General features: G+C 40.4%; 2 protein-coding genes across 4 annotated transcripts; one reads left to right on the top strand and one right to left on the bottom strand.

Moving 5' to 3' along the window:
- Positions 1 to 3351: 3351 nt before the first annotated feature.
- Positions 3352 to 15103, top strand: tnfrsf9a (tumor necrosis factor receptor superfamily, member 9a). The gene is made up of 8 exons (XM_058051593.1): positions 3352 to 3563; positions 5608 to 5793; positions 7583 to 7702; positions 7776 to 7913; positions 7972 to 8044; positions 8123 to 8217; positions 8879 to 9028; positions 9103 to 15103. Exons 2-8 carry the CDS (start codon positions 5649 to 5651, stop codon positions 9219 to 9221), a joined length of 840 nt encoding a protein of 279 aa, XP_057907576.1. The 5' UTR covers positions 3352 to 3563; positions 5608 to 5648; the 3' UTR covers positions 9222 to 15103.
- ccdc187 (coiled-coil domain containing 187) lies at positions 7004 to 25826 on the bottom strand. 3 transcript variants are annotated; one of them, XM_058051585.1, is made up of 15 exons: positions 24877 to 25826; positions 24550 to 24611; positions 20715 to 20777; positions 19039 to 19177; positions 18771 to 18861; positions 15989 to 16064; positions 13488 to 14729; positions 12927 to 13045; positions 12794 to 12853; positions 11802 to 11936; positions 11069 to 11163; positions 10887 to 10981; positions 10721 to 10825; positions 9240 to 9320; positions 7010 to 7786 (listed from the first exon to the last, which is right to left on the bottom strand). In XM_058051585.1, exons 2-15 carry the CDS (start codon positions 24596 to 24598, stop codon positions 7764 to 7766), a joined length of 2373 nt encoding a protein of 790 aa, XP_057907568.1. In that variant the 5' UTR covers positions 24599 to 24611; positions 24877 to 25826; the 3' UTR covers positions 7010 to 7763. The 3 variants fall into 3 exon arrangements, with proteins under 3 accessions (XP_057907569.1, XP_057907568.1, XP_057907570.1); XM_058051586.1 differs by having other exon boundaries at positions 7004 to 9380; positions 24877 to 25824; XM_058051587.1 differs by lacking the exon at positions 13488 to 14729 and having other exon boundaries at positions 7011 to 7786; positions 24877 to 25816.
- Positions 25827 to 27477: the final 1651 nt, after the last annotated feature.

Below are 27477 nucleotides of genomic sequence, written 5' to 3'. Positions count from 1 at the left end.
GTTGTGGCTGCGTTTGTCCGCTGATTATTGATGTGTTAAAACGGTAAAAGATGAAACGTATGTACGTATACAGTACAGCGATCGTCACATCAAGACAGAGGTCATCCTATAATCACCAAGCAAGGGAACATTCACATCCAGGTCATTGGATTCTCAAGGCATTGTTTAGGTTGGAGTCTGGAGACTGAGAGCTCGGTGCAAGATCCAATCTATCTACGCTATCCACGAATGGTTGGCTCTTAAGTAGTACCAAATAACAGTCGGGCCTCTGCATGGGATGGTATCACCTTTGTTAGCGTCCCATTCAAATGTAATGATGGTCACCTGAAACAAGATGGCTGTGCTTTGTTTATGTGTTAGAAGCTAAAAATGAGAAGCTGAAATTTCGGACAAATTAAGACTTATTTTATCTTAGACTAAAGGTGATGTCGTCGGTGCATCGTGGATTCCTCACTGCACTGGACAGCATACGCCAGATTGTTCTTCTGGGTATCTTTGGGGGGGACCAACACAAACTGTCTTAACGTATTAGCAGGTTCGAAGAGTACCGGTATTGTGTTGTGTTATCATGTCTCTATTGTACGATTCTGATAACGTCTGGTTTATGGGACACACACCTGTCAAGATACGACAGCTGGAGACTGAGAGCTCGGTGCAAGAGCCACTCTACGCTATCCAGGAATGGTTGGCTCTTAAGTAGTACCAAATAACGATTGATAGGATACAATGGAGTCCGGCCTCTGCGTGCCAATTATGGCCGTTTGGTGATGGTATCATCTTTGTTAGCGTCCCATTCAAATGTTCTTCTGGGTATCTTTGGGGTGTACCAACCTCTGTCTCAACGTATTAGCAGGTTCGAAGAGTACCGGTATCATGTCTCTATTGTACGGTTCTGATAACGTCCGGTTTGTGGGACACAAAACTGGGCTAGGTGGGACACACACCTGTCAAGATACAACAGCTGGAGAGAGCTCGGTGCAAGATCCAATCTATTTACGCTATCCAGGAATGAATTGTAGTACAGGTGAACATGGAGGTGACATCGGATGAAACCATCTTTTTATGACTATATAACATTCCAGTTGTGATCACTCGAATGCACTGAGAACAACTAATCCAAGACCAAAAAAAAAAAGTAGCTGACATTTGTGTTGTGTTGACTGACAATATACTTGTGTGGGACCTTCGAGCGCCGCTTCTGTGTGTGTACTTTCCCAGTGGGCAGACATTATGAATGCGCTCGAGTTTTTATAAAACATGCCACATAAAAGGAACAAAATGCTTGCGTCTGCCTTATAACACCCCCCCCCCCCCCCGCCCCCACACACACACACAGGAAGGAAGTGATGTCAAAAGCCCTCCATTGACACCTTCACACATACGAAACAAGCAACCCCCCCAAAAGGGGTATGTGATGTTGTCATTGCTCACTGTTACTTCAATGTACTGATGTTGCATTTATGGACAAAATGTAAATATATTTAGTTTGGTGACAATGGAAGTTCGAGAGTGGGAGGTGTTTCTTCAAGATAATATCAATTATATTCATTCTTTATTGTTTATGTGGGTAAGATGGAGTCTATTTAAGCTGACTTTACCCTGGACGGGTTAATCACAGGAGTGGGAAGTGAACCTACACAAGTCACAAGTCAACCACAAGTGGGCTACATACTGAAACGTTAAAAACGTTTCAGTATGGGGGGGGGTTACATTTTTTATTTGTTTTTTAGAATATGCTGAGTACCGATTAAAAAACAAAACAAAAAAAGCCGTCTTGTAAGACTTCTTCACTTCCTCTACGTGACATTTGTTATCATTCTGATGACCTTTGATAAGAATAATAATAATAATGTGACATTCTGCTTATGAATCAGTCGTTTTATTACAGGTCTGCAAAATTCCCCTGTTTTTTTTTAAAAGTCAATCGCCACGCTGTGATGCCGCTGCAGTTCCTTTTCAACAGGAAGTCGGGCTCAACGGGTTGTTTTGGAACCGTGTCATGTTGCCATGATCACGCTAATCACACGTAGTCAAGTGACATCACAAGAAGGAAAATGATGAACTTTTATGCAAACACATGACATTTGTGACTCATGTTGCATGAATAGCTTATGTCATTAAAAGTAAATAGCTATGACTCCATGTTTCCCACAGGGATTCCGCCACACCGACACAGACAAGTAGGATCCGGTTCCAAAGTGGATATGGGGCAAAGGGGGTTATCTGGGCAGGCTAAAACAGGTAGCAAAGCCTCACTCCTACGCTGTAATCGAAAAACATGTCAAGCGGGATGAGAATGGGAATGAGGTGATGAGTCACTGGGATTTATGTTCCAGGAACTGAAGTGACACATCCTGTTGAAGCTCAAGCAACCACAGCAAATGACTGAGGGGCGGCTTGGGGTAGGAGTTGTGTTTTTAGTCTGATTTTACATTTTTACAGACAAATGTTGTACCCAGTCATTATTTTTATTATTTATCACTTTTTTTTTTAATTACTGGTGCTTTAACAACAACTAGTTGCTATCTAGGTCAGATTTGTTTTTACATATTCTTAGTCACTGCTATGCTAGGTGGTCCTCTCTTTACGATGGTTTAGTTAGTACCGAGTACTGACTTGTGGACTCCTATTGAGCATGCTACACATGAAAGCTTTCTAGATCTTCCAGATTCTGCACCTCTTTCTGCAGTAATTTCGATTCACTTCCTGCTTCCGACCCAAACGGTTGATCAGTTTAATTTACAACTATGCTGCGATTGGTCACACTACCAAGCGCTCCCGAGGACTTCCAGTAGCTCCGGCATGAAGAAATAAAGATACATAAATAAATAAAAAACACTTGATTCATTCATCCCAGCTGTCTTCAGCTGTGATTGACTGGTTGCCAGCCAATCACAGGGCACATATAGACAAACAACCATTCACACTCACATTCATACCTATGGACAATTTGGAGTTGCTAATTAACCTAGCATGTTTTTGGAATGTGGGAGGAAACCGGAGTACCCAGAGAAAACCCACACATGCACGGGGAGAACATGCAAACTCCACACAGAGATGGCCGAAGGTGGGATTGAACTTGGGTATCCTAGCTGTGAGGTCTGCGCGCTAACCACTCGACCGCCGTGTAGCCTAAACCACTTTATATTCAATATTTTTCTACAATTCTAGGATGTCATAGATTTTTTTCATTCTCACTTTTCACGCTCCCGAGGACTTCCAGTAGCTCCGCCATGAAGAAATAAAGATGCATAAATAAATAAATCCACTTTATTCGTTCATTCGTTTTCTACTGCTTATCCTCACAAGGGTTGCGGGGGGTGTTGGAGCCTATCCCAGCTGTATTCGGGCGAGAGGCGGGGTACACCCTGGACTGGTCGCCAGCCAATCACAGGGCACATATAGACAAACAACCATTCACACTCACATTCATACCTATGGACAATTTGGAGTCGCTAATTAACCTAGCATGTTTTTGGAATGTGGGAGGAAACCGGAGTACCCGGAGAAAACCCACGCATGCACGGGGAGAACATGCAAACTCCACACAGAGATGGCCGAAGGTGGGATTGAACTCAGGTATCCTAGCTGTGAGGTCTGCGCGCTAACCACTAGTCCACCGTGTAGCCTAAAACCACTTTATATTCAATATTTTTTTTTACAATTCTACGATAGTGACGGATGTCATAGATTTTTTTCATTCTCACTTTTCACCCCCCCAAAATTTAAATGAACTAGTCCATGAGAACTAAGACCTTGCACTGGTCCTTATGCTGTACATATTAGGAGAATACGTGGCCATTTACCGGCAAGTTGTCTCAGTTCATGTCCAATCTTGTGTCTGGTAATAGCCACGGGCTTCATGATATTTGTTTTTATGATGTTTAATAACACAGTGAAACCCTGTAACAATGTTGGCATGGTGCCTTCATCATGTATCGGTGATCTGTATCAGTTCCTGGTTCAACAATTCACTCACCTGTGCTAACATCTTCTGGTGTGTTCAGCTGTTTTGGAGCAGCTTGAGTTTGGAATTGCCTTGAGTGGATTATCACAGGTGGTTCATCTGAAACCATCATATACGTAACCCAGTGGGTGGTCTCCCTTTTGCTTCAGGTTCTGTCCATCTGTTCTTTAAACAGTCTATAGTACAGCCATTCATTAAAAATCACAATTTGTACCCCGATGTTTATCCAATTATAGGCTCCCTTTTCTTTCTAAGGTATTAGAGAAACTTGAACACTGTGTACCAGACTTGCCTTAATATTAATAACACTCGTGAAAAATGTCAATCATGTTTTTAAATCGCACCACAGCACTGAGACTGCACTTTTAAGTGTTTTTAATGATTTATTAATTAAATATTCTTCTATTGTTATTGTATTGTTAGACGTAATGGCAGCCTTTGATACAGTAGACCATGGGTGGGCAAACATTTTGACTCACGGGCCGCTTAGAGTTAACAAAATTGTCCGTGGGACCAGAATATATATTTAACACACACTATTTTAAGCTTATAATTCTAACATCTTATAATTCTAACAAACTACGAAATTGAATTTTACAGTTTTTTTTTTATTCAGAATAAGACATCCGAAGTCATGTTGCCAGCTTGTATGTTAAAAGTTCAAATACTTAGAAAGCAACTGGTGGGCCGGATTCAAACACTTGGTGGGCCGCATGTGGCCCCCGGGCCGTAGTTTGCTCACCCCTGCTGTAGACCATAATATCCTCCTGTCACGTTTGGACTTATATGTAAGTCTTAAAGGAGCTGTTCTCCAGTGGTTTCTGTCCTATTTATGATAGGTCATGTTCTGTCACTATGGGTCACTTTAGTACAGACGTTGGCTAGTCTTGGTTGTGGTGTGCCTCAAGGTTCCATTTTAGACCCAGCCTTGTTTGCAAAATACAATGTTACACTGCATTGTTTTGCAGATGAACTGCAAATGTATCTGCTATTGAAATCAGGTTCATGACTAATTCCTTGTATTGTGGTCTGGACCAGTCATCAGTTCATCATCTGTTAGCTGGCACCAAGAGACGGGAACGTAGAACCCCGGTTCTGCCCTCCTTACACCGGTTATCTGTTTATGTAGTTTGTGTTTTATTGGATTTTTTGACAGTTGACCGTTAGAAATATGCTATATTAATACGTTTGTCATTGACCTTGACTGTCACGATCATTCAGGATAAAAATGAATGATTGCTAATAAATTGTTGCAAGGAGATCTGGGAGGTTATCCTTCCAGACTAGCAAGAGACTACCAAAAGTAAAAAGGTAAAAGTCTGGGCTTCCCTGCTTAGGCTGCTGCTCCTGTGACCCGACCTTGGACAATGGATGGATGGATGGAACAAAACAGTCAATTATATATTTCTTTTCAGGCAAAATATACCTGATGTCTTTATTATTATTATTGATGTTAATCACTGTTATCCAACCAGAGTCCAAGATAGTAATATCCTAGTGCCTGTAGAAATGAAAACAAAATGTAAAGACACTTGAGTTTGGTCATATGACTATTTAGACCCTCCCATGATGTGCAGGGGAAAAAAAACAGAAAGCATGAATAACAGCAGACAAATGACTGGTGACTTTCTTCAGTACAGGATAGACCTCCCTTTGGTTAGCAGTGTGAGCTTCAGAGCGTATGGCTGTGAAGGTGGCAACCATCGGTCTCCTCCTCTTCTTCCTCCTTGTTGGAGGTTCTCTGAACAGTTTGGAGGAGACCGAGAGAGGCTGCAGGAAATGGCAAGTCAGGGGCAAAGATATTTGCTGCGATGAATGTCACCGAGGTGAGTAGAAAAATGACTTCTTAGGAATACTTTGGCTTGTTGGCTGGAATATACGGACAATACAAATAAGAAATTACTATACTAATGTTGTCTTTGTGAAGGTTTATTTACCTTTATTTAAATCCATGCTTTGGGCCATTTGTCTTAATCTCTTGATAGGTGATTCTTGAACATATTAGGTGAATTTTGTTTGTGTATGTCTAAAAATACAAAGGTAATTGACTAAATCCAGTTTCTCCAGTCTATATCCAGTGTAGTTTAATTGGTTATTATTACCACAATAGAGGAAAGAGCCAGGGACAGTTGTTTAGTTTTGTTTTTTTTTTGTTGCCGATGTCAAATGTAAAGCAAAATCTATCCGTCACGGTTTGTCAAAAATATATGTTAATGTTAATGTTAATGGTTTTATCAGTTCATAGTTCCACATGTCCAAAAGGAGTAGGAAGAAGCAAAGCTTATTAAATCCTACCCCTCCATCTGGTACTTTTACAAACAGTAACTGTTACATTTGTTCACTTCCTGCTTTCCATAATACAGTTAATTTTTTTTTTTTTTAAATAATGCACCTCGTACCGAAGTACGAGGTGATATGAGCATCCAATGACATAATGGGTACCATAGTAAGTGTCAATATAGTGATATATATAGCACATCATGACTGGTTCAAGACTCTTCATCCTTGTATTTAGCAAACATCAACTGCTTGTATTGTTTCTTGAATTGGCTCATCGTTGTGCATTGTTTGATTTCCTTACTCAATCCATTCCATAGTTTGATTCCACATATATGACAAAATCATGCTGTTTCTTGGTTGAATACGGTCTCGGATTACTCAAAAAATAAGCACATTTGACATATTTTTCTCTAAATTAAGCATTTCAAGCATAAAAACTACTGTGCACAATAATATAACATAATAATCAACATCATTATAATAACATGGGCTACTCTACTCTGAAACCAAAACTCAACTTTGATTATGTCATTGTATGGTTATATCACCTTGCACTTCGATACGTGAAAAAAAAAAAAAAATTAAACTATATTAGGAAAGCAGGAAGTGAACAAATGTAACAGTTACTGATTGTAAAAGTACCAAATGGAGGGGTAGGATTTAATAAGCTTTGCTTCTTCCTACTCCTTTTGGACATGTGGAACTGTGAACTGATTATCTGATGCATTCAATTGTAATCTGATGCATGTTCAAGTGAAATAAAACCATTACAATTACAAACTTTGAACCCTTAATGTCTCTTCCTCCCCTTTCACACGTCCAGAACATTTATTTATTGCAACACTCACCAGCACAAGTCTTATTTATGCCTTAAAGTCTCCTTTATCGAGTGTAAATGTGACTATAGGGGTGTTATTTAATGTCTAGAGGGCTCTAATAATGTGGAAATGCACTCATCATAGTCGGGTCTGGGATTAATATTAATATTGCCTTATCATGCTTACGACTAGTTGTAGTGCTACAAATATTTGTCCACTGAGGCAGAGGCACACCCCAAACAAAGAATGTTTTCACTCTAATTTAGCCTCAAAACACAACAAACGTGACACAGCTGGTTTCAGGTGTTATAATAGTAGAATGCATTACACATGAATGAGTGTTGTACCACAACGCTGTGAAACCATATATGGTTGAGGCGTGACAATCGATACTTGGATCCTGCTCGGTCCTCTTTATGTCCTTTTATTTACTGTTTACTGAATGGCAGCTGTGAGAAAATGCCACAAAAACAGTATAATAACATCATTTTTTAAAGCTATTTTGTCCTGGTTACAGGGAACCGTTTGGTCTCTCACTGCGGCCCGAAACCACAAGATCTTTGCACTCCTTGCGAGACCGGAACCTTCACAGAGAAGCCCAGAGTGTTACGATGTTCCAGATGCAGTCAGTGCGAAGGTCAGGATTTTTGTCCTCAGTCAGTTTTCCAGCTTCTAGAAGCCTTCAGCCAATCTTTTCATCATTCATGCAGGTGCACAGGTTCTAGTGAAAAAGTGCACAACCACAACGGACACTCAATGCGGATGCAAAGATGGACTCCTCTGTGGTGACGAGCGCTGCTCCTTTTGTTTTGAAAAATGCAGCAAAGGAGAGGAACCCACTGAGAAAAGTAAGACGTGCACACAGCTGATTTACTATGGTTGCTAATATAAGTCATCCTTTCTTAGGATCGTGTAAAAAATGTCCAAATGGGACCTTCAATGACCAAAATCATCAGCGGTGTAAACCTTGGAGTACAAAGTGAAATGCATACTCACATCAACCGACAAATGTAAGCATCTTCTGCTGGTCTGACAACATCTATTTTTTTTTGCAAAGGTGCCCTTATCCTGATCAGCGTATCGTCGCTGGCGGTGATGCCTTCAGTGACATTAAGTGCAGCAACGTTTCACTCGGCAGTTTGAAAGTACTCGGTAAGATGATTGCACTCTTCCTTCATTCCCAACCTTAAAACCTTGTTGTTTCAATGAATGCAGTAATCGGTTAGGCTATACATCAAGGGTGGGCAAACTACGGATTGAGGGCCACATGCGGCCCACCAAGCGTTTTAATCCGGCCCGCCAGTTGCTTTCTAAGTATTTCAACTTTTAACATACACAGACGTCTTATTTAGGAAAAAATAAACAACAAAACTGTAAAATTAAATTACAATAGTTTGATGTGTGATGTTTAAAGTTCTCCTAAAAAAAGGGACATGAGAACATACAGCTGATAGTATAACACTTTTACGGATATAATTAGACAAATAATTCAAGGAAAATTATAAGCATAAAATAGTGTATGTGTGAAATATTTTGCGGACAATTTTGCAGCCCACGAGTCAAAATATTTGCCCACCCCAGCTACAGGTGGACCACATTGATATCTACAGTGAGTGGTTTGGTCCACAAAAGTATGAGAAAAAAGCTTTGACTTCTTTCCAAAGTGCGTAAAACACAAATATAATAGGTCTGCCTTCATGGATGACCAAGAAAATTAAAAAATATTCCCATTTAAAATCAGAGTTTACATTTAAAAATGGTTACCAAAGTCATCGATAATCAGCTCTAATTCCCAACCAATGTTGTCTTTCAGAATCAGATCATACAGCACACGTGTGGCCAATAGTTTTGCCAGTGGTCCTGAGCGTCTTCTTGGTTCCGATCATGATTGTCAGCAATCTTAAGAGAAAAAAGAAGACTAAAGAGAAAATTGCCAAAGAGCCAATAATACGAACACCTACAGGTATTTTACGGAGTATGATCACGCTACATGCATATATTCATGCATTGTTTCATCTCCGCTTTTATCTTCTACAGATGATCCCGAGACTTTAATAGCAACTGAATGTAGTTTCCACGAAGCCGAGGAAGAGCAGGGCAGTAGCAGCTCTGAGTCTTTAGTCTCCAAAGATTCCCAGGACCACCTTTTGGCATGAATGAAAAAGCAGGCTAACCTGTTACGCTTTTAGTAAATTCAACAGAGGCATCCACTGTCTGTTGATCCTGGTTCACCTGTGGCCGACGGTTTTCAGTACCTGACAAAAGAGAAAGTGTCTGCACTCGGAGACAATAACAAAGGGAAGTCTGGGGGAATTCTGTGGAAAACAGAAAGTGCATCACCTTAATGACAACCAAGTGACGCTGCAGTATTACATGAAATGATGGCACCACATCATAATTATTATTTAGTTTCATCTTTGTGCACAAACAACATAAGTAGACCGTAGCGTGTGGTCAGCAATGTGACGCTGCCTCATGCTTGTAAATCATGTAAATAAGGGACATTTTCCAGGAAATAAGGGACATTCTGGGGTTTCCACGAACATTTTGTGACAGCTGTCTCGTTCAAATGTCTGCGTGTGTGTTCGGCGGGGGCAGTGTTGGTAGATAAGAGATAAGCGGAAATGATGTCATCACTCAGCCAAGCCACATCACAATGAGGCATATACAGTACAGCATTTATGGTAATAAAACACGCCACTCATGCTGGGACTTGCCTGCTTAATTGCACTAAAGCAACAACAGGGATTCCCATATCAAACATTTGATGAGATTACATCGCAGCACGGTCAGCTGGGTTAGGCTCCAGCTCACCTTAATGAAGACGAGCTGTTACGCGCAATGGATGGATGCAGATTACATCCCAATGAGTCATCTTCCTAGGTAGTTTCTATTGAACGCTTCAGTTGAAATGAAACACACATCACAGCTTGGACGGGATAAACAAGTCATGGAATCCCCCCCCCCTCACTTACAGTATATCCTGTACTTTTGCACTCACTTGAGTGGGCAACTGAGAGCAAGGGGACTTTTTTTTTATGTGATTCTGACCTTTGCATAACGCATGAATGAGATGACATGGAACATTTATGTATGAGTCAAAAGCAACCGTTTGTCTCCTCATAGAAGTAAGCTTTATGGAATGTAAATACAGCCAATAAAACATTATTCACATTGAGAATCCATTTCATTTTTATAGAAAAACACATTTTATGTGCTTTATTTGTACAAAATGGGGACTTCAAATGAAGTGACACTTTGTCATTAGCAAATAAAAAATACATGTACGGAGTACGCCTTCGCAGATATGTTGCTTAAACCTCAATGCATAATTGCCTTTAATAGTACAGCTAAAACTACACAAAAAATATCCAGATGTACAGTACATGAACGTGCTTGGTTGTATTCAAACCAATGTTGGCATGCTGCTCCGAGTGACAAATATAACAACATATATTGTTTAAATAAACCTCCAAACAAAACACGCCACAATTCCCTTAAACAATTCCAGTTCATTGTTTACAGGAATATTCTACAATGATAACCATAAGTGCTGGTGGGGCTTCTAAGCTAATTTCCACAATTACTGGATGATATAAGTTGTCATATTTAGTGTAAAAAATGTAATATGTGCTGTAAGTTTATTGCTGCTTACAATTTTCCTTCTTTTCTTTGGACTTAGCACGTCCTGGTTTCTCTGTTGGACGCTTGGTGGGCGGGATGAAGGTCGGCTCCTCAGGAAGCGACTGACTGATAGGGCCTACGTTGGAGGAAAAGGATGTCAGCGTCTGTCTATTGTTAGCAATAACGCATTACGCTACCGGTTTGTCCCATTTGGAGGATGTCTGCTCCTTGGCTCCTGGCCTGGAAGGTTGGGTCCAGCTCCTCCGCAATGTTCCTTAGCTGCTGAGATTGTCTGGAAAAGACAACACGTCCACATCAGCACAGTCAAATGCATGACGTCAAAAATAAAAACAGAACATGTTGATGCTGAGACAAGTACGGCGGTGTGGAGACGATGCTCGGAGGCTGGTTCTCTGGGGGGCAGTCCTCAGTGGGGGAGGGAAGACCCTCAGAGTCTAGCCTCTCTCTCTGCACCTGACAAAGGACAACACATGCTAATCAGTTAAACCATGCACAGAATGGTGGTACTTTGGTTTTTGTTAATCTGTTCAAAAGGGTCCATCAGAAACCAAATGATAAAATCCAATTAATCCTTTCCAGACACTCAAAAATATTAACACAAAACACCTTCTATTAGAAAATATTAGTTCTAGTACGTGCAGAAAGCAATACAAACTACATATAAACCATGATGGGAATGGATGAATCAATATGTAAGATCAGTTGGCAAAGCCCCTTCGTGTTTTGCTATGATACGTTCTCGAATTCAATAGTTTCTCACCTTCTTCGTTTGGCCCCGTGGTGGGTTATTTTGCTACTGTACTCAATTTTTAAAAAGTACAGACTTGTAGTCAGTTAGAAAAACTACAGAGGCAACTGATGATGATGTCATGGAGGAGCGACAGAGACGACAAACCAGAATGTGAACAAAAACTGAACCATATCTTTAACGTTTGTATCATATTATGATTATTGTCAAAAACAGAATTCTAGGAAAACCGAATTCTAGGGGCATTTGAAAACTGAAGTAACTGTAAAGTAAAAGTGATAATCCCATATGAATGGATTCTTGCATGTTACTCCTAACTCCTAACATGCAAGATGTCTCCCACCTGTCTCTCTCTTGCAGTTCTCCTGTCATGATGATTCATCATGGCTCTGTGCTCACGCCATGATGCCGGTCCTTCGAACTCACGTGATCTGCGATTTAACTTTACTTCTTGATTTTGCATGTAATGAGCAATTTCCTAAAAAAAAAAAAAAACAACAATGAGCCTCATTCCCCAACATCTTCCCATGAATCTTCCTACACTCAGATTCAGATTCATCAACGTGTCCGTAAAACACAGAATTGTTGTTGGATCCCATGTCCATCAAGGTGAGACATATTAAAGATACGTCAAATAAAAAAGATTTTATTCGGCAGTACTTTAGTGGAGGACCAAAAAATAACATGAAAAAACAAATAAACATGACTTATCAATATTAAATTGGATTTTAATGAGCTGCAAAAAAGCAGACTACACAACCAATGTGCCAAAATGAAAGGTTATTCGTGAATGCCATAATCATAATCTTAAAGGGATAGTTCAGATTTGTTGACATTTTTTTGACACTTACCGGTCGAAGATCTGTCGTTGGGGCTAATTAAAGGGGACCTATTATGCTAATTTTTTGTATTGAGTTGTGGACTCCTACAGAGCAGCTACACACAGTAACCAGCACAGAAAGCTTTCTAGAAATTCCAGAATCTGTACCTACGTATACCAGCTGCGACAGTACACAGGGATATGGCAGGAGACAAAAAAACGGCAAGCGTTTTGTGAGGTCTGATTTTTTTTTGAGGAAGCATTTTTGTGATGCAAATGTACTCTTTTGAACGCATATTGTTTTGAGAAGCCAAACTGTTCCAATTGGGGTGGTGGAGTCACTGTTGTTGTCCCACAATGCTGACAAGGATGTCAGCCAACTTCATGGCCAGAAATTCAAGACGTAAGAACAAATTTCTTGTTAAGAACAACAAGGCCCCGTGTTACAGATTGTTTAAAAGGATGGATATTGCACACTGGAGACAGACTGACAAAAACGTTATGTGACATCGTACCTCATCTTGGGCCACCTGTGCGACTCGGAAGTCCCCCTGTGGGTAACATCTGTGCGTATGCTGTGAGGTCAGAGAAAAAAAAAATGTTGAAAAGAATGACGAGTGGCTCTAAGTCACGTTAAACATCCCATACCCGAGCAAACTGTGACTCTTCTTCTTGTAGCTTGCGGGCCAGCACTTCATCCCGGAGAACCTGCTGGAGTTCCCCCATGTTGAAGGTTGTCTGCCCTTTCCTGGGGGTTGGCGATGTTCCTACGGATTTGACAGTGTCAGGCATGAAGTCAAGTAAAACTTGACACTAAATGATGATAAACCACCAGAATGAATGATGAATCAAAGTAAAGGAGAGGTGGAAGTGAAAAGAAAATGAAACAACATTTCCAACAATTCATGAGAATGGTGCATAAAGGCACGTTGACCCTGAAGTCCTCTTTCCTCTACTAGCTACCTCAAGACGATTCATGAAAAAAAAACAGAAAGTGAGACACACACACACATGGACTTCAGTCAGGTTAACAGAGTTGTGGTAAACCAGAAACAGGATAGGAGTCGGTAAACCTCAAAGAACCCACTAACAAAGAGTTTGTCCAGATATGATGATGATGATGATGATTGGAGAAGACAGAGCTAAAATAGCATTGGAAGCATTCCTCCTGCAAGGTGCAGTTGGCTGAGGTTCTGGTCGTTACGGTACCTGCTGCCATGCGTCTTGACCTGGCCCAGCTGCTGCCGAGGGCTCTGCCAAGGGGCTGCTCTACTCCCCTTTCCATCTCCTCCTCAGAACAGAAACGTTCGATTGTGTTGTGCCAATGCCTGCCAGCTGTCCTCCTGACCATGCCATAGCTCTCGTACTCATAGTCAGGCCTGTGCTCTCCCCAACATCTACCGCATGGCACTTCTCTGTTTGACAGACTGGAATCTCTGCTACTGATCTCATAAAGCTCTCCATAGTGACTGTCATCAGATCCTCTGTGATCCCTTTCACTGTTCTCCCTGTGAGACAATCTCCTTCTTTCCCTAATGTCTCCATGGAAACTGTGTCTGGCAGAGGCAGCTCTCTGGAAGGGTGTCTGAGGTGGCTGGGAGTCACCATAAAAGACCCGACTCCCATGAAGCACTTGGCTATGTCTGCTTTGAGGACCTATTTTCAGGGGTGCACCACTGCCCCCAAGGCTGACAGGGACACCTCGCTCTTTGAGGACATGGCCGAGCATCTCCCATACCTCCATGTTCGTGTCCTGGCGCTTGTTTGAGCTCCCGGTGTTGGCCGCAAAGTGGACATGTTTGTCAGGATTGTCTCTGTAGGTCCATGTTCTGGTTGAGTCTCGGCGGCTTTGATTCATAGCGTCATGGAGCCTGACAGATTCACTGCGACGACATGGTCGTTCTCCAACCGCTACTGACCTTGAAGCTTCATTCTGATTACTGTACATTGTCCAAGTCCCAGTTTCCGTTCTGTAGCTTCTTTCCCGTTCCCAGTCCCTTGCCCTCCTCTTGTCTTTATCACCATTTTCATACTTCTCCCAGCAATGGAACTCCTCTGTGATACTGTCAGGAGTGTAAAGAGTCCTGTAGTCTCTCTCTCTCGGCAAACGTAAGGATGATCTGCGATGGAGGGGTGCTGTATTGTGTCTTTTATTTGGTCTCTGTTCCAAGTAAACAGAGTCCTCACAGTCTGCATGCATCTGTGTCTCTTCCAATGCTCTCCTAAGTGCTGCACGGGAATTTGCATGTCCTTCATCCGACCATGAATTTATGGTTTTGTGATCTGTCACTCTGCCAGGGTAGTAAACTGGAGGCCTACAGTAATCTGGGTGGCTAGACGTGTTAAAATATTGCCACCTGGTGGTGGTTGGTGAGTACTGCGCCTCGTCTTGATGGTGTTGGTTGAGTGTAAACTGCTTTGGTGATGGCGGAGCAGAACCGCTGAAGCTGCCTTTATTTTAGCCAAACATGCAAACACAAAGGTAGGGGGGTGAGTGGAGAGGTTAATGGATCCTAGATAAGAGCAGTTAGTGAGGTGGTAACATATTGGCATCAATGTCTTAATAATGTTACAGTACAAACCGTGCTTGTTAATCAGTGTCAATGGCAACATGCTCACAGCAGTGACAGCTATATTAAACCTATTTGCGTTTCTAACACCTGAGTCAAATTATTCAATCCACAATTATTATGTACTGGTTAAAATAAACATGAATTTCACACTTCATTGAGTTCACCTGCACAATGTAATGGGAATCAATTTAATAGTTTTGTGGAGAGGGGGGCATTACTTCCAAACGTTACTGTACGGACAACCAAAATAAACATATTTGTAAATCAATACATTGTGATAGTGTCAATTAAAACTGGACATACTAATCTTTATTGCTTAATATATTCAATACTGAATTAGTATGTGCAATTGTGGCTGGTATATGAATTTATCAAAATATAGTGTTCGCTCACTCTATTGTGATTCACTTTTCAGACTCTTTCTCAGATTTTCTCGTTAGGATGTCCGTGTCTTCCAGCACAAGACGTGCTGCAGTCCTCAGGTAAAAATAATGCTTGTAGAGAAATTGATATCCATATTCCGTTTGCGAGTGATGGTGAGACTCGAGGCTAGCAAGGCATCGTGTTAGTCCACCAAATAAATTTAGTTTTTCGTGTTAGCCGCTACAATAATATCGCTGTAGCTTTGTCCATTTTTTTTAGTTTTTTTTTGTGAGGCCTTTAGCCTTAAAATAAGTACATCCCATGATATGCATTTTTAGCTAGCTCATATTAAGTTGTTTTCTTGCACTATAATGCACAGAAAAGGGAAAGAAATGTGTTCATGTTTCACATAAGAATTGTGAATTTCTAAAAAATTTTACTCTTATGAGCTATTTTTGTTGTCAATGTTATATTTGTCCAAACAACTGTATACATTTAGTTGTATCAGGCATTAAAATGAACAAGGGACTGAAGAAACAAAGTGGTCTAATAATTTTTTTCCATGACTGTATGTAATGATTGTAAAAAATAAAGTTGGCTACTTCGTGGATTTCACTTTTGGGAACCTATCCCCCACAATGAGCGAAGGAATACTGTATACAAATTGCATTTAAAATGAAACTTAAGTACATTTATCTCCATGTTGGTGTATAGGTTCATTAACTAGTTCCGTTAAGGTGCTCAAAATAATGACATTTGTAAAACCAAGTTTACCTTCCAAGTACTCCTCCTGTACTCTGGTTCTCCTCATCCTCTGCTCTTCTTCCTCTTGCATTTGTCGAGCAATTTCCTTTGGAGAGAGGGGCACACTCAATTATTTGTTTATTGTTTATGACTAATCATGAATGAGCCCTGCTGACTAAAGTGAGTGAAAAAAAATAGTCAGCTTTTGGGTGTCATGCTATTTTCAACCAGCAGGGGGCAACAACATAAACACCAAAGTAATGCCAGACTACTGAGTGGAAAACTTTCTGGTTTCAAGGACTTTGGATGTCCCACTTTTGTAGTTAAAGTATAGAAAGTGGTTTATGACTTTCTAAATACAATCTTTATCATTATTAGATAATAATTATTAATCAAAGCAATAATTATGCTGTTGTAATAAGCATCTTGATAGGTATACAACAGCTATTAATTAGGTGGATGGACTGTCTTAGCAAAGGAAAGGCTCTCACTAACACAGACAGATTTGAGAAAAATAGGTCTTTTGTGTCCATAGAAAAAGTTCAGCTAATAATAAAACAAAATACTGCTTTGACATTTGTGTTGAGTGTGCTTCAGCAATGATTCAACACAAGCAACAAAACACTTGGGAATGCATGCTCAAACAAAATAAATGATACTGGTCTAGTCTCGCCACCTGGTGACCTAGTGGTTAGTATTTTTGGCCTGAGTCAGGAGATCGTGGGTGTGTATCACCGTAAGAGAGCGTACCCTGCCTCTTGCCCAAAGACAACTGGGATAGGCTCCAGCATACTTGTGACATTAGTGAGGGCAAGCAGTATACAAAAGTGATGGCTGGATGGTCTAGTCTGCCAAGGCTCGCTCCTTAATGGGCTTCTTCATTTAGAAGACCACAACAAAATAAATCTTCTAGGTGCATTTCTAATAATAAAAAAATATCTGTCAGCAGCATTTGCAAGCAGTAATATTTTACTGTGTGTGTGTCAGCTGCTTTGCCAGCATAAGCAGACAATTAGCAGCTTGCCATGGCAGGTTAAGCGGGGAGTGCCACAGGGATTTGGCATTTTATCCTGCACAGCCTGACACCTTCTGTTCCTTAATTATTGCAACTACCTACAGGGAGGAATACATTTAATGAACACCTCAGATCAGCTGCCTATTAAAGATGGTAGGCGTGCTAATAGTTCATTATTGGAGGCGAACATAAACATGCCGTCTCCGCCGATAAATTGCTGTTTGCATTTAATGTTCCGCACAGTCAACTGTAAGTTGTAAACGAGTGGGTCAACTAAGCATTTGAATCTTTTAACATCAAAAAGGCAACTCCTTAATCATGATGAATGACACTGTATCCTGCAAACAAGGACCTTTAATATATTTGTCAAAAAGAAAACTGCAGGCTATGCTATGGCAGCCATGTGAAGCAAAATGGTCCACCTTTTCTACCTATTTTTCTCTTTGTTTTTAACAATTTAATCCTTCACTTTGTTGTTTTTTGTTGTGTATCTATTTGAAAACATACAATGTCAAGATGTGTTCATGATACAGTATGTGTGAAAATGCTAAGACAAATGTTTTCTGGTGTGGCCTCTGTGTAACAAGGGGATTGAAAGTTACCTGGTTGCCTTTTTGTGTGCGGTTGCAATCCTTTTTTGTCACTATTGAGAAAAGCATTCCTTCTATTCAAGAACACTTTCCAATTTTACCCCTATTTAATTCAAGTAAAGTACAGTCATGCACATACGTACAGATGAATCCTTGATTATCTAATTCAAGTAATTTTTGGAGAAAAATATGAAAATGACAAAAATATTTCACATCTTAAACACAACAGGTTTTGTGCATTTTTTATTTGAATATTTTCATTAAAGTGATTTAGCCTCTGTCAATAATGTATTTTTCAGTATGTAACGTTAATTCTGCACTCCAGGATTTTATTCATGGACTATTTACTGTAAACATAAACACCTTTTAGACCTTCAGGTGCACCCATCGTTGGTTTACACTCATAACATTTCCTGCAGCAGTGAAGAAATGACACTTTTTAAATATGCAGATGACATGGCAAGATAATATTTAATGATTAAATATTATATTAATCTACTAATTTATTACTCTGCCCATACCGAGTACAGAGAGCATTCTGTGTGCACTGTGAACTGGCTTGGCCATCATCGGGAAGAGTACTTGACAGGCACTGCTTTGTGCACATCACAATCCCTGAGTAGCGCTTCATTAAGGACTCAGTTGGCCCAGAGAGAGCAATGTGAAATGTGTGCTTTGCCTGACCTAATGCTAACAGTCACTTAACTATATGGCATAGTGGAGAGATACGGCCCAAGTGGCATATAAATGTATGTGTTCATTTCCTGAGTGCTTTTAATACCATTTACATGAAAGCTGAAGCCATAAGACACAAACTGAACCTGTCTCTTTTTAATGAACATAGTTTGACACTGAAAATGCCCTATATTTTGGATACTTGAGCTGAAAGGACGCAACCTTCCTTCTATATCTAATTATATCCAGGTTTTTGAGATCCACACAGCAGTCAGTCCGAGCCAATGTACAGACGGTAAAGAAGTTCAAATTTATATAATGCAGACTGGATGAAAAAAATTCAGATTTGCTATAAAAAGTAGGGCCATTGGTAGCAAGTAGTTGACATGGCTGACTATACACCACATTCATAATCATCCTTTCATTGAATGGTGACGCCTTTTGCCTTAAACCAGCTTGAATATAAGGACAGCCCTTGCCAGACAGAATAAGTGAGCTTGTAGGCTGAAAAAGTTTGAGCAAAGTTGCTCACCTCATCATCCTGCTCCCTTTTCCAGGCCTCCTCAGATGTTCGCTGGATCTCCTCTTGGATTACACGGGCATACTCAAAGTCCTGTTCTTCTCTAAAGGACAGCAAGAAGAGATTGATTTGTTACATAAGATACAGTACCAGTATTGGTCCTGTATTAAAAGTAGATATAAGTAGATACTGAACATAGTGATTTAATTATGAACTCATTATCCTCATTTGGGTCATTTGTGCAGTTATGGCAGAGTCGGAAATCACAGGGGTCACATACAGTTGTCTGGACTCTTGTCTTAGCAGGGCACTCTGCTGGGCTTGCTGTTCCTCCTCTTCATCCTGGAGCTGCTTGGCTACACGGATGTCGTTCTGCACCAGCTGGTTCTTCTGGATGTTGGTGGTGTAGTACTGCTCGACTAGGTGGGGAACACAGACAACGTTCAAATAAACAGTAGATATGTTAAATCGTTTATGTTTTTTTATGGGAGGGGGTGCATCCAAAGAGGTTTAATGCCAATGATCTGAGGAAGAACTACAGAGCCATGTCAAAATATTATAATACTGTGTAAAAGTTCACTTTCTTCCATATTATCATACAAATATATAACCCTTAATATATCCTAGATTAATTACATATGTACTGAATTATTTCAAGCCTTTTATGTTTTAAATCTTGATGTTTATAGCCTTTAGCTCATGAAAACCAAAAATCCATGTGTCAAAAAAATTATAAGAATACTTGGTGAAATATGAATATTACATCAAAACAATTTTTAAATGGGATTTATAATACAGAAATTTCATTTTCTACTGCTTATCCTCACGAGAGTCACGGGGTGCTGGAGCCTATCCCAGCTGTCTTCTTCCCTTACCTGGTCGCCAGCCAATCACAGGGCACATATAGACAAACAACCATTCACACTCACATTCATACCTATGGACAATTTAGGGTCACCAATTAACCTAGCATGTTACCGCGCAGGCCACACAGGCAGGGGATCGGGAAGACCTGGGTTCGATTCTCTGCATGGAGTGTTTGCATGTTCTCCCCGTGCATGCGTGGGTTTTCTCCGGGTACTCCGGTTTCCTCCCACATTCCAAAAACATGCTAGGTTAGGTGACTCCAAATTGTCCATAGGTATGAATGTGAGTGTGAATGGTTGTTTGTCTATATGTGCCCTGTGATTGGCTGGCCACCAGTCCAGGGTGTACCTCGCCTCTCGCCCGAAGACAGCTGGTATGGCCTGTAGTGCCACATGTCCATCTCTCAAGAGTAACTCATTTAATCGCTCCATAAAACCCTTCAAATGTGTGTCTCCAAGTACTCCTTGGCCCAATCGTAATGCTTCACCTTGAATCTTCAGTGACGGTCATATTTCACTCTTGGTAATCATGCCCATGACTCTGAGCACTTGATCTTTTATATTCCTACAGACTGTGGCTGGGTTGCCAGAATATGGTGGCATTGATGGGGTCTGGGTAGCTTCACATTTAATCCTACTTAAGTCTTTTAAAGTTCATTTGCATCTTTTTGTTTCTGTACAGATCTGCTGACTAATTGCAAAAGAAGAACCACTGGTTACATATGACATCAGCAGTACGCAGCTGTCACACAGTGGCTTGACAGTGACAATTGTGGCTTGAATGACGCCCTGGGCAGGACGAGTTGCGGCCGCACCCATAATTTACTTTATTTTTTTCAAGCTTGTCAATAACCTGAGGGCTGAGGCACAGTGCAGTGAAATCATCCCACAACACCTCCCCCTTTGGTTTGATTCATGTCACATGGTGGATGTTTGAATGATGTCTGAACAGTATGGGGTGTGAGTATTGCGCCTGTAGAGGGCGCCCATCTGCCCATCTGAGGAATTGAGTGCTGAATTTTGTCTTTCCCCCTTGCTGCGCCCCCAAGAAAATGACCCGTATGACCCATAGCTAGAACTGTCTACTTACTTTCCTGTTCCTGCAGATTATGTGCCAATACGCCATCTTCCAATACAGCGAAACTCTGGCACACTGAAACAACATGATAGTAACACTTAGACAGGCATGACATACTTTTAATGAGCATAGATGAGGGAAGTATATAGTATGAATGAAAGAGTAGTCAGAATGAATACATTTGGTCTTGGACATAGAATTCAAAAGACACAGGAGCATTCCTGTGGGAATCACATGGGAATAAAAGCAAGCATCCACCACTCTGGCATGAATTCCCTCATACCCTATAATGATGGGATGGCTTTAGCAGCGCTCTAAAAAACATACAAGAGCACAGAACGGTTCTGCAGACCTGTTCTGTCTTATTTACCAGTTACAAAGGCATTGCATGTAATGTCAGTCTATGTTGTTTTTTCATGCATTCAGTGTGAATAAGCCTAAAAAAAGACAGTGTCACCCATATGTTTACAACTTTACACATTCAAGTCTCTAAGCCTATTGTCAATACAAAGACTTTCACTTTTTAAGATTTATTCTGGTTTATACTCGTGTCACTACTCGTTTTCTTTATACTTCATAATCCTGAATAATTATTCAATTGTATTGTTGCTTCTCATAGACACTCTTAGTTTTAATGTAATCTGGTGAAAACACAGCCTTTCTATGATGAGCACAATAAACTAAACGGTGTCCTGGGTACAAGGTTTATTCCCATCCTAACCATGCAGCGAGTTTACAGGCATGCTTAATGAGCAAAGTCTGCATTATAGTCAGTGCTGCGTGTGCAACTCAACAGCAAACAAACACTACATCGTTTTCTTCAGTTCCTCTACTTGCAGACACCCTGTCTGATTAAAACACCTGTTCTGTCTAATCCGTCCATTCACTTGTCAAAGCAGGCTAGGTCACGTCTGGAGAGACGACAGCTTTGCTTACCAAAGTGGTTTTGGTTACGATTAAGGAAGTATCCGATTTAGTTGACAAATATTTGGGGACTTGAGTAATAGTTTTTTTTTATTCCAAAATGAAATACCCATTCATTTAAGCCAATCAAATGTGAATATTTTTTTTATTTCCTGGGTCATCCATGAAAGCAGACCTATTTGTGTTAAAGTAAAACAAGAATTGCCTCTTTTCCCACATGTTGCAGACCAAACCATAAACTGTTAACTGATCATACTGATTTGATATAGTACACTGAAACGCTCGCACACCCATTGCAATACCTAACCATGACAGACAGCACATTTAAGTCAGCGTTATAGCAATAAGTCATTTTAGACTGGTTAAATATTTAAATGACCTAAAATTTACCATCTTTTGGATGCAGAGATACACCCGCACTGACTTGGACAAAATATTTACATGATAAATGAACTCTGCAATTCTACTCAAGGAGTTAACCCATAGCAGACATGCATTACTACACCTGTCGTGGGTCTTAAGTGACTATCCACTAAATGGATTCCCGAGTTCCCTTATGTTTCCAGACCGCCAATGAAGAGGGATTAGGTCTTGGATTCAATCCAACAGGATAAAGTGACAGTTCAGACCATAAATTGTGTTTAAATCTAGACAAGAGATAATAGAGGCGCATAAAAATGGAGCGAAATGGTACTTACTTTTTCAAGTGTGTGTGTGAGGGTGTGTCATACTGCTTTGTTTTTTCTTCTCCAAACTCTTCACTCGTGACAGTTAAATTAGTGAGCCACGGGAGAGACAGGCGAGCTGTGTGATTACTGCCAAACAGGTTTGGAGGGACATGGCATGTGGTATTCAGGCCAAGTAAAAATGACACACTTGCTACAAGTCTGGGGCGAGTATCTTTTTATCATTATGCTTCTTAAAAAGGCAATACAGGTTTGTGTATTAGTGTGTCTTAAGATGATGCAAAACAAAGAAAAAGTGCATGTGTACATTTACACGGTTTACATGTTGTTGTTTTATGTGCATATGTTTTAATAAATTCTTAAATTACAATAAGGTATTCATGTAAATGTTTGAAATGCTGTTTTAAGTTTTAAAAATCACAGCGTCAGGAAACCGAATGGTCCACAGCTTTCAAAGCACGCAGTGCAAAATAGCAACCCATTGAGACATTTTTTCCTTCACCCTCTTAAGTGCCTGGACAGCAGCAGTGAGTAGCGACTAAACAAAGAAACTGGGCATAGGAGAAAATGACATGGGTTCTATTTTCAGCCAAATTCAACCCCCCCCCCCCCCACCCCCCCCCCCCCCTCCTCCCCCATCACCTACACAACCTCCTCCTGCTCCCCCCCTCCCTTCCCTGGCCAGCATTCTGCTGCTCACAGTTTTATTTTTTTCCCAGAACTCCACACTAATAAGTGTCCGTCCATCCCGCAACCCGTTGGCTTGTTGGCAAGCACTGGGTCAATTGAACTCGGCTGTTATGCAGAACATCTTTACATGGCATAAGGGGGAGGGAAATTAGGAATGGGGGGTTAAGAGGGGGAATTCCAGAGGGAGCTGTGCTGCCTCGGCACACCAAGCTATATCAGGAATAACTAGACAAGACCCAAAAACAGGAACTGATAAGGGAGCAGTGAAAACAAAGACAGCACAAGTCTCTCCAATGAAGACACGGGACACGGGGAACCCACAACTTATCGAGTTCACACTCACAACACATTTGTCAGGTTAAAGGTCAAGATGAGTGGACAGATTAAATGGACCAGATATCTGATTCACATACCACACAGTGTCAATGAGTTTAGTTTTGGTTTGTGTGTTGCCACATAAAGCATGGAAGCTGTACAGTGTGCCCTTTGTGTGAACAGGAGACTTGAGTGTTGAATTATCTCACTCGATAAAAGACATGCAGACCTATTTCCATCACTGTCATTAGTGTGGACATGGAGTTGCACCCTGACGAGGTTTTTATGTAAACACTAGAGCTGGACAATATATTGATTGTCAGGTTTTTTTTTGTTGTTTTTTTTACATTTTTGCATCATAAGTGCTATACTATATACTATTTTCCCCTTCGCTCCTCACACTCCAACCTCCTGGCACTCCCCTGTAAGACCAAGCTCCGAACCTGGGGAGACTTCTCCATCGCTGCCCCCGCCCTCTGGAACTCTTTGCCCCATTCACTCCATGCTTGCCCTGACTTTCCCAGTTTCAAAAAACAACTAAAAACCCACCTCTTTAAATTTTTTAATGTCTAACTTTTTATATCTGACTGCTGTGCCCCGCCCCGCTTTTTCTCATGTTTTAACTGTGTATTAACGAATGAATGTTGTATTTTGGTGTGTCTTCTACTCTGTTTACTTGCTTTTATTCAACTCCATTCTTCTGTAAAGTGTCTTTGAGTATTTTGAAAAGCGCTATACAAATAAAATGTATTATTATTTATTATTATTTTACTTCAGAAGCTATTTTTCAAAAAGATTATTTACATTTTAATACAACTTTGCTCACATATTTGGCTTTGACTTTTGTCTAAACTCAGTTTGTGTAGGTTTCATTCATTGTGCTGTGTAATGATGCAAGGGACACACCATGTTGAGTCTACTTTGAGTATATACGAAGATACTAGACTATTGTAACTACAGGTGCAGCAAATTTAAGAAAACACATAAATAGCTTCTGGGGAAAGAACTTTAGAGTTGTCAAAACAATGTAACATATCTGATGCCACAAAAACAAAAGCTTCCGCATTTAACATAACAAAAAATATATACGGTATCGACTTACTTCTGACACTTAGTGAAAATAAACTGAACCTGGCACAACTCTAGTCATCTCAGCTGCATGTCCTATGTTTCATTTTGGATTCACAGAGAGTGGAGATGGATCAGTGTGTGTTTTGGTTGTGTGTTCTCACCTTCTTGGACACGGGGGAGGCTCGACTGGTCAATCTGCACCTCTGCCATCACTGAGCCATCACTGCCCATATACATCAATGAGTTAGCATTGAGCATGACATGGATAAACAAAGTGTTTTGTTAGCAAACTTCAAGTAGCACACCTACGCAGCATGTCTGACAGCTCACATTCACAGCAACATGCTACTATGTAAATACAATACATTTAGCATTTAGCAGCGACTCTGTTGTGGTATAGCTAATGGATATTAAAACAGTACACTTTCTTTCTCTGAGTTATAAATATTACAGCGTATGTGTTCAGTCAGGATTTTATTTAAACTTACCTTCCACCACCGGCTGCCTGGTAGTGTTTTCAACAAGTAGCAAACATGACAGCCGAACGACAACTTTCTTTCGTCGTCTGCCAGTGTCTTCTTCTTGTATTGTCTTTCTACTAAATCGTACGTATGTTTATTGTTTGAACGGCCCGACAACTTAACTTTAAGTTTGAATTTAAAGCCACATAACGATAGCGATTGTTGGGGATGAAATGAAACAAAGCCCGGTCGAAGTGTAACTTGAAGCCGCGTTGAGTGTGAGCTGCCACGGCGGTTCCGAGTTGATCCTGTCCTCCTGTCCTGTCTAGCAAAGGGGGAGGTTAACGATTGCTGCGTTCGCGTGCTCCCGGGAGTTCAGAGCTACCATTTGTCTGGAAATGTATTTATTACTTACACAAACAAAACAAGCTTCGCTCTCAGTCGTTTAGAGACTTGTGTCCTGTTAATGGCCAGAGGTAGTCTAATCGGAATTTAAAAAATGAATGAATGAACACCATATAAATATGAATGCCTCTTTATTTTCCCAGTTCTATTTGAAAGCAGCATTGTCACTGTACAGTATACAAATGTTGCATTTAGCAGTTTCCATTGTCTGAATTAGTTCTTTACAAACTAGTGTTCATCTATTGTGTTTTTGCAGGGGAAAAAGGTTAGGATTTGCGGACAATTCGGCCTATATACTATATATAGTTGACTGTATATAGCTAATATAAAGAGGTGTTCTAAAATGATAACTTAGTTATGCAGTTGTACGGACATCTAACTATTAACTATTAACACTAACTTATTTGAAAAATGCATATCTCTGATTATCATACTCAAAACGTTTTACTTTTGGGTTCTCTCAGTCTTGGCTGCTTTTTCTATGAATTAATACTTTTATAATTTTTTAAAAATAAATACAGTATCGCAGGCTTACTATACGTAACACCTCCCCCTGCTGGACAGTCAGGACATATCAGACAGGTAACATAGCTGAAATTACAGTAGTTACAAGTTATGACGCTTCTTTACTTATGAAGTTAAGACTATAAATGTATGTCATTTAATTCAGTTACTTTTCTGACCTATAAATGTTGTTAGAATATTGTATTCTTGTGTTAAACTATGCCAAATGTTCAAAAAATGAGGTTTGCGCATTTAAAGTGAGCCCTTCAAAACGGGCTTATGAACGAAATAAACTGCGCTACACACACATCTGGCAGCAAATGCACAATAACGAGGACGGAAAGCCAAGGTCTATTCAGCAGAAGTAGGATGCAGAGGCTTTGTGTATTCCTCTACCATCAAGACCTTGGCATTGATGGACAGGCAATAAGATTCGTCTCTGAAGCGGCTGAAAGAATCAGCCAGCGGCTATGGATGAAGCGCAAGGACCCTTGCTGGGCACACCTGGGATGCCAGGTGTTGCCGATGGGCTCTCTGAATGGACTGCATCATCGAAACACCAATGAAAGAAGGTACCCACCTGATGAACCCAAACATCTATTCCTCATTTGAGGACCAATTATTGGCACAAATGACGTTTTCCATCAAGTCCTGCGTATTTACAAAAAAATCTTTGTTCAGAGGCAAACATCAGGCACAAGTGGTTGGAGTTGCAGATTCCTGATGAGCAAGAGAAAAATACAAGACTATTTGTGAACATGGGCGAAGCTGGAATATCGGCCAAACTGTTGCTAATTTTAATGCAAGATAATGCATATTTTTTATTAACGATATGATTATATTCAGGGGGGTTATATTGAGTGGATCTGATTTTTGCCCCCCCCATCCATCCCCTCTGTAAATTACGCCCTTGGTGGAATAATCTAAATCAAACCGTTGTGGAAGTCCAAAGAAAAAACACTGGAATAGGTGCAGATTCTGGAAGATCTAGAAAGCTTTCTGTGCAGGTTATGGCTGCTCACGAGTTGTCAGTATAGCACATAATTGTGTACTTGTATCATAACATAACATAAACAGTGCTTATGTAAGAAAGACCAACATAATTTTTTAAAATAATTAATCATGTTTTTGAAAGAATAAAGTGACACGTGCATTCAAAACCCAGACTCCTGATAAATCCTAAAGTGGAGCAATAAAGAGCAGTAATAATGTCAAGTGCGGACAGAAACATTTATTTTAGAAACTGGGATAAGCCTCTGAGCGGGTCTTGACTAATACAGAATATAAATCTTAATAGCTTTCCATGATACATAGCAGCTCCGATTGGCCTGTCTGACTTTTCAACCATAAAATTAAATGTCACTGTTGCTCATTATGATACAAGAGACTGAACACTGGCGTCATTTTTCTAATAAATATACCACCCAACATACAGAGGTGCAGAATGAGACTTTCTAAATAATACCCTGCAGGTTTCAAATTAATAGTAAAACTTTTTGCGGTGTAGTGCATCTACACAGAGCGTATTAATAAAGCCGAGTTTATTGACTAAAGCATAAACACAGCATCCATCCAGAGCAGGGCCTCTCAATGTCTGCTACAGTGACATTTAGAATACAGGATATTGTTTTCAATTGAGTATAAATGTCAGATGGCTCATAAGGGGGCGAGGTATTGCATATATTTGCATTTTCTGCAGACATTCTCTGAAATTATGCA

Source organism: Doryrhamphus excisus, chromosome 16, assembly GCF_030265055.1.
Source record: "Doryrhamphus excisus isolate RoL2022-K1 chromosome 16, RoL_Dexc_1.0, whole genome shotgun sequence".
Classification (NCBI taxonomy): Eukaryota; Metazoa; Chordata; class Actinopteri; order Syngnathiformes; family Syngnathidae; genus Doryrhamphus; species Doryrhamphus excisus.
Note: the sequence above shows the minus strand (reverse complement) of the source record. Positions and strands in the feature narration are given on the sequence as shown.

Bases quoted from the DNA above. Each gene is read 5' to 3' on its own strand.
- tnfrsf9a (XM_058051593.1), top strand. From the start codon at position 5,649: ATGGCTGTGAAGGTGGCAACCATCGGTCTCCTCCTCTTCTTCCTCCTT. The intron at 8,045-8,122 runs GTGAAATGCATA...TTTTTTGCAAAG, and splicing joins TGTAAACCTTGGAGTACAAA to GTGCCCTTATCCTGATCAGC. The intron at 8,218-8,878 runs GTAAGATGATTG...GTTGTCTTTCAG, and splicing joins CGGCAGTTTGAAAGTACTCG to AATCAGATCATACAGCACAC.
- ccdc187 (XM_058051585.1), bottom strand. From the start codon at position 24,598: ATGGCAGAGGTGCAGATTGACCAGTCGAGCCTCCCCCGTGTCCAAGAA. The intron at 20,778-24,549 runs GTGAGAACACAC...ATGTTGTTTCAG, and splicing joins CCTCCCCCGTGTCCAAGAAG to TGTGCCAGAGTTTCGCTGTA. The intron at 11,937-12,793 runs GTACGATGTCAC...TTTTTTTTTTAG, and splicing joins CACAGGTGGCCCAAGATGAG to GAAATTGCTCATTACATGCA.